The sequence below is a fragment of the Macrobrachium nipponense genome, chromosome 28, assembly GCF_015104395.2.
Source record: "Macrobrachium nipponense isolate FS-2020 chromosome 28, ASM1510439v2, whole genome shotgun sequence".
NCBI classification, from domain to species: domain Eukaryota; kingdom Metazoa; phylum Arthropoda; class Malacostraca; order Decapoda; family Palaemonidae; genus Macrobrachium; species Macrobrachium nipponense.
Window position 1 is genome coordinate 68,782,249 of NC_087217.1, and position 19,015 is coordinate 68,801,263.

At 38.1% G+C, this 19,015-nt stretch overlaps 1 protein-coding gene across 3 annotated transcripts in view; it reads right to left on the reverse strand.

Annotated features, from left to right (window-relative positions):
- Positions 1-19,015, reverse strand: part of LOC135201857 (TBC1 domain family member 2B-like) — a 641,388-nt gene that overhangs the window by 410,992 nt on the left and 211,381 nt on the right. For all 3 annotated transcript variants that reach the window (XR_010311621.1, XM_064231151.1, XM_064231152.1), the window contains exons 8-10: positions 14,027-14,286; positions 13,481-13,639; positions 4,798-4,927 (exon numbers count right to left, since the gene is read on the reverse strand). Coding sequence is in view for 2 of the 3 variants with exons in the window: in XM_064231151.1 (XP_064087221.1) it covers positions 4,798-4,927; positions 13,481-13,639; positions 14,027-14,286 (549 nt within the window). In the remaining variant the exon portion in view is untranslated. The remainder of the gene's footprint in view (positions 1-4,797; positions 4,928-13,480; positions 13,640-14,026; positions 14,287-19,015) is intronic.

Below are 19,015 nucleotides of genomic sequence, written 5' to 3' on the forward strand. Positions count from 1 at the left end.
CTATCATCTTTTCAATACATTGACAGTTAACCCTATCTTAGAACATAATGGAGTGTTCAAATTTGATCAGAGTATAAGGAGCTGCATGATCAAGAGTCAGACTTCTGCTCTCCCAAAAACTACAAGAGGAGAGAGGACTGCGCTCTCGCTCTTTCGCACATTTCTCGAATGAAGGAGAATCATCTTTCGGCATAGAAGGCCTTTTCAGTGGTCTGGAAACATCAGCAAAACATCTGCTATGTCCTGTATAAACATGTGTCCAAGTCACTTGACGAAAGCATATGTATATCCATCCAGGCACCTTTCCAATGGCTGGCTAATGAGTCCAAGGGGTATGTGTTCAACCGGCTTGTTTGAGGGAGCAACTACCCAAGGCCAAACCCCACTGACCTCCCTTGGACTGCCAGTTTGCTTCCTCCCGGGTGCAGGGAAGTTTAGCAGGGACCTTGATCTAGGAGCGTTGGTGGGACTGATAGTCACCTCCTTGCACCGTACTTGCACTAAAACTATTCATCTTAATCCATTAACACTCTTAACCCTAGTCCCAACTGGGGCCACTGTAATGACCAATAAACTAAGTACTAAACTTATGGTCTATCTGTTCTTTGAGCTTGGCGATGGCACCGAGTTTCAAAGAAAGGGAGCCAGGAATTAGTGTAGAGAGGAGAGTTGGAGAATTATTATTGGGAGAAAAGGCAGTCAACGGTAACAGAGGAATATCCACATCATCAATATCATAAATCCTAGGTAAACTCACCTGATTAGCGGTCATAGCCTCGTCTCTAGTGGCCACTTTCCTACTTCTATCACGTTTCAGTTTCATTAAAAGCATCTAACACCTGCCATTTCTACTTATCCCAATCTTTACACTCATCACAAGTCAGAGTAAAAGAACAAACTTGTCCTCTGCACATACTACACATAGTATGAGCGTCATATTTAGCAGATGTCAATCTCATTTTGCAGCCTTTGCTGCAAAACCTAACACTAGAGGAACTAGAGTCCGACATAATTCAATTAAAAGTAAAATTAATGATTCAAAATCAGTGATAATCTAAGTTAATATAACTAGCGCTACCAAAAAATGGAATACATCACCCAACCAGTGAAAAAACCACAACCATCCGGTGACCTATTCTTCCCTGAAAGTGAGCAGGGCACTCTACATACAGCCGAAACAAAAAAGCACTACATACTACACTTTCCAAAATTTTTAAATTTCTAGCAGTCATAATGTTAGAAACTTATAGCTGTGTAATTACTTGGTAAGTTACTTAAATAAAACAGCTTTTGTCCAAAGAAGGCCAGGAAAACTTCATAAGGGCATTCTTTTGCACATGACAATGACCCTGCCCATTCGTCAACATCGACAAACAAGCGATTTTCTGAGGAAATTTAGGTGGAAAATTCTCAGAACCTATCAGGCGCTCCCGAGAAGATGAAGCAGAACATTTTGGAAGGCAGGGCTATTAGGCACTACTTCAGGGCACTCTGGCAAAAAACATTCCAAAGAGTCCAAAAAGCTGCAGGAAGCTCTGACTCCCTAAATCTCTTGCTAGGCACTGGGGAAGAGCTAACCTTGTGTGAGACATGCCTTTTCCAGTGGCTGAGACTCATCACTACAGTCATTGTTGCCCATACACAGGGCTGGAACCTTCCTTTCGGTACCACTACTCCGTGGAGGGAAGTGCGCCAATGACCTTTGCCTAGGAGCATCAGCGGGACAAAAAGTCGCCACCTCCACTGACACTTAACTAACAGCACTTTTATTTTCCTCTTTTTCCATGAGGGTACCCACTGATGCAGCTAACTGAGACACTGTCTCCACAATCATCACCATTTTAGCATTGGGACACTTACTAATCTTAGATTCGATGCTGGCAAGGGTGTCAGGTTCAGAAGCAGGGGAGCTGGGTAAGGGAGCAGGTAATTTAGTGGGAGAATCAGCTAACAAAGCGAGAAGAGGCACAGAAACATTAGAATCATCTATTCATGATTTACTGGAACTACGTATTCGAAGACTTACTCTCTACTGTCTTAGACTCAGCTCTAGTGGCTGCCTTACTTCTCCTATCTCTGTCTAATTTGGCCAAATGAGAACCCAAAGTTTTCCACTTCTTAGCATCCCATTCAGCACATTCACTGTAAGTCTTATCAATTGACACTCCTGTCCCCTACATACTTGCACAGTGGGGCCGAATCATACTTCTTGGTTACTCTGGTATTGCAGCCTTTGCTACAATACCTTATCCTAGCAGAACTAGTCTCAGACATAATGAAGAAAGAAGAGTGGTCTTAAACAAGTTAAATTCAATAATTGCCCTGACTGCCTATGGCTATCAATACTTTACCAAACATCCGATGGCAAAATAATAATAAAAATCAATCTTAAGCAGAGTGCTTCCAACTATACTCTGTTTTTTTCCATCTGTCCATCCGGCTGTGGTGTATGCGTATGGTAACACTGCGTCCCGGGCTTTAGATAGTTACATTCAGCTTCCATTCATGATTCAACAATAATAATATAGTGGTACCTCGAGATACGAAATTAATCCGTTCCGAGACGGCCTTCGTATTATGAGTTTTTCGTATCTTGGAACACATTTTACATGTAAAATGGCTAATCCGTTCCAAGCCCTCCAAAAACACCCCAGTAAATTATATTTCCAGGCCTAAAACACATGTTCTAGGGTTACGACGGAAGAAATATGTCTCCAAAAAGGCAAAATACTGTACATACTTGAGTAATATTGAACTGCATGTAATGTTCAACCCCATTTTTACTGCATATATTAGGACTTTAGCATATGTCCCCTAGCAATAAGCCTAGCCTATGTTAGCGGTGGCTACTGTAGCCTAGTCTAGATTTTTGACATCTAAAAATCTAAGAGCTAAAAGCTTAGAATATGCCAATAAAATGTATAAATAATCAGTATGTACTAATTTCAAATAATTATTAATTAATCATTAACTATAATACACAAACAAAGAAAAAACAAACCTTCCTATCGATTGTTTACATTCTTATGAGTATCGAACGAGCGCCAAGCAATCATTTTTCCTAGCACACAGTAAGCCATAAATTGTCATTAATATCTCTCTTCAACTAATGAAACCACCAAACAGTATAATAACCATTCATTTCTATTCTTTATTCTATCTTTACCTAATGGAGATACCGAGTTACTGACAGCTGTAATGAAAGTTGAAACATACGTAATACGTAAGGTAATAATAAAACAGAAGAAGAATTCTAAAAAATACCTATTTGTTGGCAGACTGATTTATTTTATATTTTCTGAAATCTAATTCACAATTTTTTTTATTAAATGTATTGCATGTACTCATTTCAAATAATTATTTAGTAACCATTAACTATAAAAAAAAAAAAAAAAAAGCTTCCAAACGTCTGTTTACATCCAGCACTTACTAGTATCGAACGATCGCCAAGCAATCACTTTTACACAGTAAGCCATAAATTTTCATTATCTCTCTTCAACTACTGAAACTACCAAACAGTATGATAACCATTCATTTCTATTCTTTATTCTATCTTTACCTAATATTAAATGTATTGCATGAATAAGTTTTTCAATTTACAGCAACCTTTTACCAATAGAATACTTAAAGTACAAGGGGTAGATGCTGACCAATAGGAGAGCAGGACCTTATGGGGTGACTAGCATCAGGAACCAATGGGAGAGTGGGAGGATGGTGGCGAGTTTACTCAGTTGGCGGCGCGGGAGTTTTAAAATTGTTCTCGGTGGTCCGGGCGAATCTCGGGACTTTACAGCAACAACCTTTCGTATCTTGAAACCTTTTCGTATGTAGAGCAGTAAAATTTTTCGCATTGGCTTTCGTATCTCGAGTTTTTCGTAAGTAGAGCCTTTCGTATCTCAAGGTACTACTGTAATATCCTATTTCGAATATTAACGGTGTGATTAGCATACAGTAATTTATTAAAACACTTTTCATTTGCAAATGTACACCCAGATATCCTTTTATTTACCTAAAACTTACACATAGCATAACTATTTAAAGCCCGGGACGCAGTGTTACCATGCGAAAACACCACAGGCAGATGGACAGATGGAAAAAAACAGAGTATAGGTGCGTAGTTAACAACTTGCTGAAAGTGTTCCTCTCTTACCCCATAAGTGGGCAAGGTGATACCTACACCAACAATGTAACTAGTGCTACAGTGATTATATAATCTTAAGCTGCCGGAGAGTGAACTGTAAGCAATATAATTATACTTTGTGAGTTTCATATGTATAAAATGGAATTTCAAACAGGTCTGACTTAAATCCATGGCTGAAGTTAGTTAGATAATCTAACAAATGAAGAAGTTGCTATGAAATAAGGTGTTCAGAAGATGATAAAATAGGCTGACCACTCAGATTAATATGGTTTGCTGATATTAGTCAGAGTAGTCAAAATAAGGTAGAAACAAAAAATACTGGAGAATAAGCATAACTGAAGACCTAAACTAGATAGAAGTTCAGGTAAGAAGTTAGGAATACAAAAGAGGGTGGAGAGTAGCCATTTCATGATGAACCCCATTGGAGTTAAATTTGATAAAAAATAAAATGTTAATGATAATGTGAAATGATAAAAGTGAAATGGGTCTCACCACAATGAAGTTTCCATCTACCATCATACTAAGTAAAATGTAATCCAAATTATATATAGCAGTAAGATCAAGCTACAATGTCAACATGCTAGATTGTTTACTGAAACACTTGGAACAAACTAAGCTTATGTGATCCCCTATGAACACCTCTGATGTCAACTCACCTGAACTTGATTTGCAAGTGCCATTGACTGTTTTTGTAAGTATGCTGCTTTAGAATGCAGCGTTCCTTCTTCAGGGGCAGTGTTGCAGAATCCATACTCATCATACTCACGTCCTTTGTTGTGTATGACTCTGTTGAAAAAGGTACTTCTTTTAAAAATGTAATAGAAATTCAAAAAAGACAGACTAGAATTCAACATATTTATAACATACAAGGATTAAGAGAGAAGTAAATAAAGACACTAAAATAAGAGAGACAGTTGTTAGTTAGTATGGATTACAGTGCTTCCCCACTTTTATGAGGGAATAGGTTCCAGAACCTGCTGCGGAAATGCAAAAATCCATTCTAAAAATGCTTATAACTGCCAAGTACACAGTACCCCTTAAACTAAAATGCTTATAATTGTCTATTTTAACATTTCACTGCTTAATTTGATATGTGTTGATGGGGTGTTGATGGGGAGAGACAACAGGCTGTGAAGAGTATCCTAACACAGTCCCAGCCCTGAAAGCATCTGCTGGGTGTGAGGGGGATTCTCTCTAATTTATTGTAAAACCTTTTGGCTGCAGTCTGTTGACCACTGCTCTTAGGTTTTTCACACACACTTTTCTTTCCTGAATTCCTGAACAACTACCATTGCTCATTTTATAAAAATTCTTGGGGCAATGTTTAACCCAAAGATCATGGCTTTGAACCTGTACATATCTTTCCCTATCCAGAACCCTAAAAAGGGAATGGCGATAGGAACTTGCCAGTATGCGTTTTTCAGATCTATAGAAGCTATCCAAGTCCCTTTTGGAATGACTGAATGTCTTGGGGAATGGTATGATTACATATCAGTTTACTCAATGTTATTTTATCTTTATTTTCTGTATTAGTGAAATGTGGGCGATGTTCAGTGTACGGAAAACATGATGTATTCAAGTTGTGTTGTGACATCAGAGGATGTGATGTCATTGAATTCAAGATGGCGGCGGCACCATCTTGAATTCAATGACATCACATCCTCTGATGTCACAACACAACTTGAATACATCATGTTTTCCGTACACTGAACATCGACCACACTTCACTAATACAGAAAATAAAGATAAAATAACACTGAGTAAACTGATATGTAATCATACAATTCCCCAAGTACAGAAAAGTAAATACCAAATAACAGAGCGTACAGAAGAGGATGCATGGAACTGGTGTTTGGTAGGGTAGGATTTTGTGGGTTGTAAGTCATGTTGTGGTGTTTTTCAAAGTCTTAAGCTGGAGTATATTAGGACCAAGGAACGTGAACAGATGGGCAGATTGCACATTTGTGGCATATAAGGAAGATTATTCAAATGGTAGTCATCCAAAACTTTTGGCAAACAATGTGCTTGTTAAATGCTGATAGGTCGAGGATCACTCTCCATTAGGAAGAATCCATTTTGGGAACACCAAAGAGACATGCTTGGTGGCAAATATCTGCATGTTTCTCTATGGCTCCCTCTAACAGAGCCTTCTGAATGTAATCCTCTATATAGAGGATTACATTCAGAAAGGAAGGGGGGGATGAGACCATTTCCACTCCAGCACATTAAGAATAATGCTGTCCCCGCAAGGGGATGACTTCCATTGCTTGTGGTGTTGTCAAAGCTGACCCTCACCCAAACAATTTCAATTAATATTCACCTCTTCCTCTGCCTTTGCCCTGGATAGGCATTCTAGGCGTTGCTTGTCCTTTTCCTTTATAAGAAGGTTTTTGGACCTTGTGAAAAAGATGCCCTTGCTGCTGAGGTGATTATTGTCCCTTTGTAGGGAGTTGTCCTTTCTGACCACCTATTTGTTCATGAGGAAAAACTTTTGGAGGTGACAATGTTAAAAATTATTTTTTATCAAAGCGAGCCTTTTTTGGGTAGGGTAAAGGGAAATCTTGGGTTTTTGTTTCCTGAATTTTCCTTTTTTACAGACGAGTGTATACTGTGCAATTTTGTTGATGTGCTTGCTAGTTGAGTTGAGTTACACCAGACTACATGAATAAGTCCTTACAGGGTTGGGTTGTAATAATGTGGTTACATTAGGAAGTAACTAGTTGGAGCCTCCCAATGTTTCCCCATAGGGTTCTCATAAGACTCTTGGTCACAATAGCAAAAATTGTCTTGGAATCTTTTGGAAGCCTCTGGGTGGCAACTTCCAGCTAGATGGTAGTGGCGATGGGCTCCCCAATGGGGTTCCTCTTCGCTAACTTTTATATGGGCACCGTGGAGGAACGGGTCTTCGCCAGGATGCAGCAACCCCGCAGATATGGATGTTATATTGACGACATCTTTGTGCAAGTTGATGCCGAGGATGAGGTAGAAGCCCTCCGTCAAGCATTTCAGCAGTGTAGTGTGCTGAATTACACAGTCGAACACAGCTCTGACGATCGGCTCCTCTTCCTCGACGTCCTTGTAAGCAAGATGGAAGGTGGTCTCCGTACTTCAGTCTACACAAAGAAGACCAATTTAGGAATTTGCCTCAACGAAGACAGCGAGTGCCCCGCCAGATTCAAATGCACCACCGTCAGGGCCTTCATCAGGAGGGCCCTCTCCCACTGCTCGACCTGGCAGGACACACACCAGGAACTCGATCGCGCCTCCCAAGTACTTGTGAATAACAGGTACTCTAATAAATTAATCAGCAAGGAAGTCCAAACAGCCCTGGAGAAATGGTACGGTAGTGAGAGCCCGCAGCCCTGCCCTCAGGATAATATCAAGCTGTACTACTAAGCCTTCATGAGTTCCCATTACCGTGAAGAAGAGGACTCCATTAAGAAAATTATTTCTGAAAATGTATACCCAACTGACGACACCAAGAATATCGACTTAATCATATATTACCAGAATCGGAGGACGCGCAACCTTATTATGAAAAATAACCCCTCTCCACAGGTACGAGAACCCCTGAAGCAGACGCATGTAGTGTACCAGTATACATGTCCAGTTCGCAAATGCAGCGGCGCCTACATAGGTATGACTACCATGCGACTGTCAAAGAGACTCTCGTGCTACGCCCAAGAGGGAGCTATCAAGAATCACGCCCACACCAAACATCAGGAGGCCATCTCCCGCCCATGATGCCTGTCGGTTGCCCCTGCTGGAGACGCTCCTCATCCAGCAAATAAAACCTACACTGAATACGACACAGGAAGAATTTCTCCTCCCTCCGAGTATGAGAAGACCTGCCACCAACAATGACACCACCGATCATGACAACTCCACGGAAGACAACACCCCCGAACGAGGTACTCCTGCAGCCGATGGAAATCGAATTAGCCGTGACGTCCCACAGCGTAGCGCAACGCCCATCAATGTTACAGCGCCGCTCAGGAGGTCCAGGCAGCTGCAGGATATGCTGCAACGCAACCATCGGCTCGAAGAAAGTGGCTTGAGACCTGGATCAGGCAACCAATGAAAATGAAGACTCACCGCCACCAGCCAATAGGAGACAAGCATGGGGCAGAGCCCCTGCTGTCAACCAGATATAAGGAGGGCAGACACCGCACCAAGATCAGTCCACCCTCAGCTTCCCAGCCCAAGGATGTCTGGCAGCTCCAGACGAAAGCTTGCTTTAAGAAAGATGGAGAGAGAAGAGAAGAGAGAAGAGAGAGAGAAGAGAGAGAGAGACGAGAGAGAGAGAGAGAAGATAGAGAGAGAGAGAGAGAAGAGAGAGAGAGAGAGAGAGAGAGAGAGAGAGAGAGAAAATCGTTAATGACTTTGATGACTATGGTATCATAGTTTATCTGTAAAATTCAAATATATACACCTATTTTGACCCTGTATTCGACCATAACCTCTATAGGCGCGCTACTAGCCTGTTTAAGTAGCACGGAAAAAGCCGCTACGTAATCGCAAAATAGAGAAGAATCTCTACAAGTGTAACGCTGCTGAGGTAGCCATTACTTTTAATAAAGTATGCTTGAGAGAGGGTCTGCTTCCTAAGTAAAATAATAATAATAATAATAAAAATAATAATAATAATAATAATAATAATAATAATAATAATAATAATAATAATAATAATAATAATAATATAGGCAGTCCCCGGGTTACAACGGGTTCGGCTTACGACGTTCCGAGGTTAAGGCACTTTTCAATTATATTCATCAGAAATTATTCCCAGGGTTACGACGCCTACAAAGCTGATATAGCACAAGAAATATGACACCAAAAATGAAAAACAATAAATATTTGAAGGTTTTTTTATGGAAAATACAATAAGAATGCAGTTTACATAGTTTTTAATGCACCCAAAGCATTAAAAGTAAGGTTTTCTTAGGATTTTTGATGATGTTCCGGCTTACGACGATTTTCGGGTTACTACGTGTCTCAAGAACGGAACCCCTGTCATAAACCGGGACTGCCAGTAATAATAAAACTGTACATGTAATTACAAAATTCATATGTGGTAGTATTTTAAAGAGATAAAAATGACCTTTCCATTTCACTTATAAGGATAACTCCTCTCTCTTACCGAGATGAGAACATTTTTATGGTAGATGCATGTGTTTATTAATATTATCAAATAATAATAATAATAATAATAATAATAATAATAATAATAATAATAATAATAATAATAATAATAATAATAATAATAACTAATTTCAAATGAAAATTCTTCCCTTTGTCTTTTTCTGTATCAATTTCCCTACCTTTTCATAACTCCAGTGATGCTCGGAGCTGGGAAGCTTGTCAAACATGTCAAGTAATGGTGCCATACAATGGTCAACAAATTTAATAGTTTTTATGCAATCTCTCTCTCTCTCTCTCTCTCTCTCTCTCTCTCTCTCTCTCTCTCTCTCTGTTACTGAGATCAGATAATTTTTATGGTACATGTATGTAATAAGTTTATTATAAATATTTTCCAATCATAATACTATAATATGTATAATAACAATACTATAACTGTAATTACAAAATTCAGATGCGAGTCTTTTAAATACAATAATCTTTTCATTTCACTCTTTTAAATACTGTAAGGACAACTCTCTCTCTCTCTCTCTCTCTCTCTCTCTCTCTCTCTCTCTCTCTCTCTCTCCACAAGATATGTATGTCATAGTGGTAACTCTCTCTCTCTCTTTCTCTTGGCTGCAAGTGTTAGGAGTACGTATGTATGTACGTATATACGTTTAAGGGTATTAATGTTTAGGATTACTTTGAGATTATATTAATACTATCTCTAAGATTAATACATTAATATGATCATAATTTAATGTAACTTTGATGTAGGGTGTTAAATAAGGTGTTTCTATTTCTTCCTTCTTTTATCTCTCTCTCTCTCTCTCTCTCTCTCTCTCTCTCTCTCTCTCTCTCTCTCTCTCTCAGCAAAAGAATTGATATACAGACAAACATAATTGTTCAGTCCTCTCTTTCTCTCTTCTCTGGAAAAGATATATGTATTTATCATAAGGGGTTATTCTCTCTCTCTCTCTCTCTCTCTCTCTCTCTCTCTCTCTCTCTCTCTCTCTCTCTCTCTCTCTTTTTCTGTTCTTGCCTGTTTATATATTTCTAATGATAAAATGTTTAAGATGACTTTGAAATGATATTAATAATACCAATTCAATTGTATATTTGATGTAGGATGATACTTTAAGTATACATTAGGTATTTGAAATTTCAAGATAGGCAGATATACGCATTTTTAGAAGGGAGTTTTAACTATTCGCGGGTTTGAACTATTTGCGGGGGTGCCTGGTACACATCCCCCGCGAATACGGGGGGAACACTGTATACGTAGTCATGGGTCCCAAGAAAGTTGCTGAAGTTCACGGAAAGAAGAGGATGCTTTCTATGCAGACAAAGATGGAGATCATTAAAAAATACGAAGCTGGCATACGGTTGAGTGTGATCGCTAAGGAATATGGCTGAAATCCGTCAACAATAGGCACCATCCTTAAGCAGAAGGAAGCCATCAAAGCAGCTACACCTTCCAAGGGTGTGACTATTTTGTCTAGCAAGAGGAGCAACGTGCACGACGAGATGGAAAGGCTGCTTCTTGTCTGGACAAAAGACAAAGAAATCGCTGGCGATACGATAACCGAGACGACAATCTGCCACAAGGCCAGCGCTATTTTTGGCAATTTGATTGCCCAGGCCGAAGACGACGGAGGAGAAGGGACAGCGACGCCAACCCCAGACTTCAAGGCTTCTTGTGGGTGGTTTGAAAAATTCCGGAAACGGACTGGCATCCATTCAGTGGTGCGGCATAGGGAGGCGGCCAGCTCGGACACGAAAGTGGCCGAGGCCTTTATTAAGACATTTGACGAGATGACGATCAACAAAGGCTACAGTTCTCAGCAAGTCTACAACTGTGATGAGACTGGCCTTTTTTGGAAAAAAATGCCTCGTCGAACGTACATCACAGAGGAAGAGAAGAAGCTACCCGGGCATAAGCCTATGAAAGACAGGCTTACACTCATACTTTGTTCGAACGCCAGTGGGGATTGAAAGGTGAAACCCCTACTTGTGTATCATTTGGAGACTCCTCGAGCCTTCAAGGCCCACAAAGTGCTAAAGGAGAAGCTTCCAGTGATGTGGAGGACTAATGCAAAAGCCTGGGTAACGAGACTTTTGTTCACCAAGTGGGTAAATCTGTGTTTCAGCCCGACAGTGAAGAAATGTCTGCTGTTGTTGGACAATGCCCCTGCTCACCCTCCTGGCCTTGGGGAAGGTATCCTAGCGGAGTATTCTTTTATCAAGGTTCTTTATCTTCTGCCTAACAACACCCCTCTCCTCCAGCCCGTGGACTAGCAAGTGATATCGAACTTCAAGAAGCTGCATACGAAACATCTTTTCAAGAGATGTTTCGACATCACCGATACCACGAACCTCACCCTGCATTAATTTTGGAAGGAGCATTTCGATATCGTGATATGCATCCAACTTATCGATCAAGCTTGGCAGGATGTTTCGAGGCGAACCTTGAATTCTTCATGGAGGAAACTCTGGCCTGATGCCGTATCCACCTGAGACTTCGAGGGATTTGACGTGGGCAAAGCTGGTGCAGATTCAGAAACAGTTGACGATCCTGAAACTGTTTCGCAACCAGATCTTGACGAGATCGTTGCACTCGGCAAGTCCATGGGGCTGGTCGTCGACGAGGACGACATCAATGACCTTCTCGTGGAGCACCAAGAGGAGCTTACGACGGATGACCTGAAGGAATTGGAGGCCCTGCAACATAACGTCGTTCAAGAAGAGTTCTCTAGCAGCGGTGAGGAGGAGGAGGACGACCCTATGACAACGACAGAAATTAAGGATGCTCTAGCTGCTTTTCATAAGGTACAATCATTTGTAGAAAAGAGACACCCTGAAAAGGCTTACACAGGTCAAATGCTTGCGCAGTTCGATGACGTTTGCCTGAGTCGTTTCAGGAACATTGTGAAAAGTAGGCAGAAGCAACCTTCCTTGATATAGTTATTTTTTAAAGAGGCCTTTAGTAGAAGTAAGCAAAAAGGAAGATCCAATTGATACTACGAAAAAACAGAAAGTTGAAAGTGGTGAAGTAATTAAAATTTTGTAAAAAACGTATAGTATAAAAATGTAAGAAAAAATTCAAAAATAAAAAAAAGACAAATAAAAAGAAATTTAATTTTAAGTTTTTTGTAAAGTTAAGTGCTTCATAAAGTTTAGTCTATGTTTTCTGACATTTTTTAATGTATTTCGTAAAGTTAAGTGTATGCACTAACAAGTTTTCTGCCGTTTGTCCTCCTCCTTTATTGCCACTTTTGGAGATAGCCTCACTCGAAAGGTAAGGTTCCACATTTTACTACATATGTACGTACAGTATTTCTTGTATACCATGTACACTAGTACACTTTATTTACAGGTACTATGTAGTACATATAAGTAGTACGTATTAAGTTAGATATTGAATGGTCCAAATTGTTATATTTCATTGTTTATTGGTCAATTTAGCTTTATTATAAAATTTACTGGGGTGTTTTTGTAGGGCTTGGAACGAATTAGGCAATTTACATGTAAAATGCGGTTCAAGATACGAAAAGCTCAGGTTACGAAGGCCGCCTCAGAATGGATTAATTTTGTATGTCGAGGTACCACTGTACAACACAATACCCAGCTACAAGACCAGATAAAGGAGAATTCTTTGATATTAGTCTGGTCGCCATGGAGCTCTGGTAGGCCATGGAAGGGTAACTCCTTGAGGATGAAACAAGCGACTACACTATAAAAAATACCTGTACTAATAATCATTTACAGCTTTTAAATAACAATTCATTTGCTAACTCACCTATTGTATACTTACAATTCAGATATTAAGCTTTGTGATTGTTTATTTTTTGGGATTTTCATCATACCTTTCTTTATGAATAAAATATACACTTCAAAAAATCACATACATGGGTTCTAATTACTCTTGGGCAAAGATACCTTACTATGTGATTAGGATAGGCCAATGAAAAACATTACTTTCAATTTCTATGATCCAAGATAAATTTCAATGAGTTGTATTAGGGAAAACAACTTCTTTGACACTTGGAAATTTATTATCGTATTGCATCAAATATTCCATACAGCATTAGCAATTGTGACAGATTCTATAGTTTATTTTTGATAGGAGTAAAATAATTGACTTGCAAATAAAATCACACACTCTCTCTCAAAGGAATTAGATGTTAGTGACTGTTCTAAACTTGTAGTATACAGTACCTCAGATCAGGGGATCCATGAGCTTCTACAACATCCTGTAATAATTGAGATACAACAGAGTGATCATGTTGTGCAGCTCTTGGAGAGTGTAGTTCATTCAAAAGCAACAAATATTTGCTTTGAATCTGATAGAATTTTGCTTCCCACTCACTGGACTCGCTGTAGAGAAACAAAATTGTACTCAAGTCACTTAATCTATATATAAAAATTTCACGTTATTTGAGAATAAATCTGTGATACTAAAGAAAATGGTGCATAACTGCTGCATTCTGAGGAAACATGATAACCAATCTGTCATAGCAAATTATCTATAAAATCACAACATAAGAATGACTGGATATTACTAATGTTATACATTCAATATTACTTTGCATTTCATATCTATGACCAAAGAACACCATTACTTTACTTGGATAAAAATTTCCTCACAAAAAATATAACCAAAATCAGGCAACATGTCATCACATGACATGCTTCATTCTTGCTAGGACATTCAGTTTAATTATCATTTATTTATACTACCAAGAAAATACAACATGACCTTACGTTATCAACTTCTGTTCTCTTTCAGATGTTTGTTTCCGGAGTAAATTCAGTTCCAGTATTTCCTTATTCAAGTAGGAATTTTGAAATCTGTACGCTTCCAAGGCATCTTTCAAAGAGTCTTCTTCATCGTTAGTTTGGGTTCCGCGAGTAATTGTTTCCAACGTCTTGAAGTTCAAAACAGGAGGAAGGGACATGGGACGATTCTCATTGGCACCAGCTTCTACTTGATGAGTTAAACTTACAATGGCTTTATCTTTGGCCTGGAAGATGAATATTGACAATATAAAACACTATACAACTTGAAAATAAAGTTGGAATATTATTTTTCCTACCAATATATACTTATATTGACATCAGTAAAAACTTTGAAGTGGGAAATCTAAACAAATTTGTCTCCAACAATGATAAAGTATTACCATTCAGGTGTATGAAATATAAATTGGGATCCATGTTAAAAGTTTAAGATGATGAAAGATCATACATTGCTTATTTTCCCTCATGCTTGTTAGCACATTTTAACATAATTCTAAAATTCTGAGGAATGTTTCTGTCCAAATCTTTTTAACACAGCCTCTTTAAAAAATTAATACAACATAAATCTCAATTTACAAGTACAGGCATTCCCTGGCTTATGACGGGTTTGGCTTACAATGTTCCAAGGTTACAATGCTTTTCAATTATATTCATCAAAAATTATTTCCAAATTTACGACGCATGTTCCAGGGTTACGCTGCTTACGGTGCCAATCTGGCAGAAGAAATATGACTCCAAAAATGCAAAATAATCAATATTAAAAGGTTTACAGATGAGATATGCAATAAAAAGTATTAAAAATATGGTTTTCTTAGGTTTTTTACAATTTTCCGGCTTACGACGAATGTGAACTTCATACCACCAGTAAATAAAGACACAATTTACCTCTTAGTTAAAACTTCCCATAAAATAATGACCCTGTTGTCTGGCTACATTCAACAAAAGCCCTGCCAGAAGACTGTTTTCCAGATGGTAATGAACAATAAATTTATGATATAAACTACCTTTTCTCTTCATGACCAGTCACTCAGATGTGGGAAGGCTGAGTGGGTTTCCAATTTAAGAGTAAGAGTAAGAGGGGAGGGCTACCATCCAAAATGGGGGAATATACAGGATGAGTAAATTATTAACAACAGAAGAATTGACGTCCAGCTCAGAAACTAGTGAAGTTAAGGCAATACGTACTATAGTGCACCCCTTTTCTTCATGGGAATAGATTCCAGAACCCAATGGGGAAATGCAAAATCCCCTCTAAAAACACTTATAACTGTTTATAACTGTCAAATGCTACATACTCCTTAATCTTAAATGCTTATAACTGTCTAGTATTTTACAATAATAAAACAATTTTATATTAATTCAAACAAAAATACACTCCAAACCATCATCCCAAAACACCCTACGTCAACTTAGATTAAAGGGATTTTGACGAAGGAAAAATCTATTTCTGGGCAAAGGCCCGTGGCGCCCAGTGAAATGTCCCTTTAGCACACATTTCTAAGGTAAAATATTGCTATAATATCAGAGAAAAAAGCTAATATGGAATTGCCAGAATATTCTGGCTCGCTCACCTTATTTTAAGGTGTCAGTATGGTTTCTGGGGCGAGTGACACCACTACCAGAGGTCCTTTGCCATTTAGATTCATCCTTCTTCAAAATCCCTCAACTAAAGAGGAGCTGACCTAAGGCCCACTCCTTGCTACCGTTACGGCTAGAAGGGTGGGATTTCACTGGGCGACACGGGCCTTTGCCCAGAAATAGATTTTTCTTTCGTCAAAATCAATTTTCTGGGCTCAGCCCGTGTCGCTACGTGAAATAGTACCAGAGAAATGGCCACATAAGAAATGGCCAAATAAGCTTGAAATAAGGAAGTACACAAGGAATATATAGGATAATCAAAAACAATTAAGGTTAATTGCTATAATCTAAGGATAAGGTTACAAGTTGAGTAACAAAGGGCAATTGAAACCTTAACAGTGAAGATAATACAAAATGGTTAATACTTAACAGTAAACAAGAATGTTAACTTAAACTGTGACTAAACCTAAGAACAAAACACAAGGAAATATCACAATATATACAACATGTGGCATCCAAGGTACAATAAGGCTACATGGTGGCTGAGCCACGGCAAGAATGTCAGCGAGGCAGGTAGAAAGGAGAGATCTAGGTTAAACTACTTACTACTACTCAAGCAGTGTCAGGAGAAACTGTGTTTCCCGCTGCCACTGCTGGAAATTTAAAGGCTTCTAAGGACTTAACCCTTAAATGCCGACTGGACGTATTTTACGTCAACAATTTTTGTCTCTCGGGTGCCGACTGGACGTATTTTACGTCGACATACAAAAGTTTTTTTTTAAATTCAAGGAAAAATAATTTTAGGCCTACCAGCCGAAAACTCTTGAATCACGCGCTTTGGGGGATGCTGGGAGTTCACGGATCAAGGTGTTGTTTTGTTTACAATCGTTACGCAGGTGCGAATTTCTTTCTTGCTGCACTAAAAAGTATCTGTGACACATCTCGGAAATTATTTCGTCACTTTGACATAATTTTTGTACCATTTTAAATTAGCCGTTACATGGAATATTACATATGAAAATGTGCGCATTTTTATGTAGAATACAACAAAAAATACTCATGATTGTAGCTTTTATCAGTTTTGAGATATTTTCATATAAATAACGATAAGTGCCTAAATTTCAACCTTCGGTCAACTTTGATTCTACCGAAATGGTAGAAAAACGCAATTGTAAGCTAAAACTCTTATATTTTAGTAATATTCAATCATTTACTTTCATTTTGCAACTAATTGGAAGTCTCTACCACAATATTTCGATTTATGGTGAATTTATGAAAAAACTTTTTCCTTACGTCCGCGCGGTAACTACTTCCTGAAAAAAATCCATACCATGCGATTGTGGTAATGTTTGCACCATTTTAAAATTAGCGTTACATAAAGTTTTATATATGAAAATGTGCGCAATTTCATGCACAATACAACTAAAAACAACCCATGGTTGTAGCTTTTATCAATTTTGAAATATTTTCATATAAAAAATGATAAGTGACAAATTTTCAACCTTCAGTCAACTTTGACTCTACCAAAATGGTCGAAAAACGCAATTGTAAGCTAAAACGCTTATATTCTAGTAATATTCAATCATTTACCTTCATTTTGCAACAAATTGGAAGTCTCTAGCACAATATTTTGATTTATGGTGAATTTATGAAAAAAATAACATTTTCTTTATGTCCGCGCAGTAACTCTTCCGAAAAAATCATACGTGCGATTGTGGTAATGTTTGCACCATTTTAAATTAGCCGTTACATAAAGTTTTATATATGAAAATGTGCGCAATTTCATGTAGAATACAACAAAAAATAATTGAAGGTTGTAGCTTTTCTCATTTTTGAAATATTTGCATATAAATCACGATAAATAGAAAAAAAAACCTGTTCAGTCAACTTTGACTCTACCGAAATGGTCGAAAAACGCAATTGTAAGCTAAAACTCTTACAGTCTAGTAATATTCAGTCATTTATCTTCATCTTGAAATAAATTCGAAGTCTCTAGCACAATATTTAGATTTATGGTGAATTTAAAAAAAAAACTTTCCTTCCCTCCGCACGCAGATTCTCCGCCACAAATCTCCGAAATGCGTACGTCCCATTCTCGGAATATTTGCTCTGTTTCATATTAGGCATTTCATAGAGTTTAATATATGAAAATGTGTGCAATTTCATGTAGAATAAAACGAAAAATATATGAAGGTTGTAGCTTTTCTAATTTCTGAAATAATTGCATATAAAAAAAAATATATAAAAAAATTTGACATTCGGTCAACTTTAACTCATCAGATATGGTCGAAAACTGCAATTGTAAGCTAATACTCTTACAGTAAAGTAATATTCAATCATTTGTCTTCATTTTGAAAGAAATTGGAAGTCTCTAGGATAATATTTAGATTTATGGTGAATTTTTGTATATTGTTTTACGTCCGCGCGTTAGCGAATTCATGCATTTTTTTTCTTTTGTGAATAAATATTTTCTCTGTGTTTGCTTTTAATCGTTTTTACAATGTTTGTTATATACCCAAATGATCGCAATGTAGTGTACATTACAACGAAAAAAAAGATAAATTTGTCACCTTTAAAAACAAAAAATGTGTTTTGGCGCCCACAGCGCGATTTTGAATACAATTTTATATATGAAAAATTTTCGTTTTTGCGCTTATCATATATCGCATTATTTATATATGATAATGATCATTTTTTTCATTTCTGATGGTTGCATGCTAAACTTCAGCCAATGACAAAAAAAGGGAGCTAAAAATGAACTCTTAATCTTGAAAACTAAGCGCGCTGTGATTTTTTGAAAAAAGTATTTTTTTCCGCTTCCGCGCTCACTCCGAAAAACCTCCGGCACATGGGAGACAATTTTTATTTTACCGCTTCGGCGTTTAAGGGTTAAGATAATGGCGTTTAAATACTGTCGGAGATTTCCAGCCTGTGTACTTCTTCAGATCATCAAAATTCATGTGTTGAAAGTAGTTGATAGAGGTAGCTACTGCCCTAATGTCATGTAATCGAAGGAAGGACTCTGGGTTGGCTTGTTTAATAAAATATAAGATTTGCTGCCTAATTCCTTTTAAGGAAATGGTGCCTCCTTTTTCCCTTATAAATAGAGGGCCTGAAGATCTTAGGGCAGTTCTTAGGGTAGTAACTGGACATAAGGACGGGTCCTGTGGAAGTGAGAGAATTTTCCATGGGGGCCAACCTACCCAGTGGGTCCTCATTTTTAGCTAGAAATTGACGATCTGGAGAAAGTAGCACTTCTCCTGAAGGGAGAAACTCTATATGACCAGAGTCTCTGGATAGAGCCGACAGTTCAGATACATTGGCTCCTGAGGCCAGACTTAACAGGAATAATGTTTTCCTCAGGAGAGGTAAAAAGTA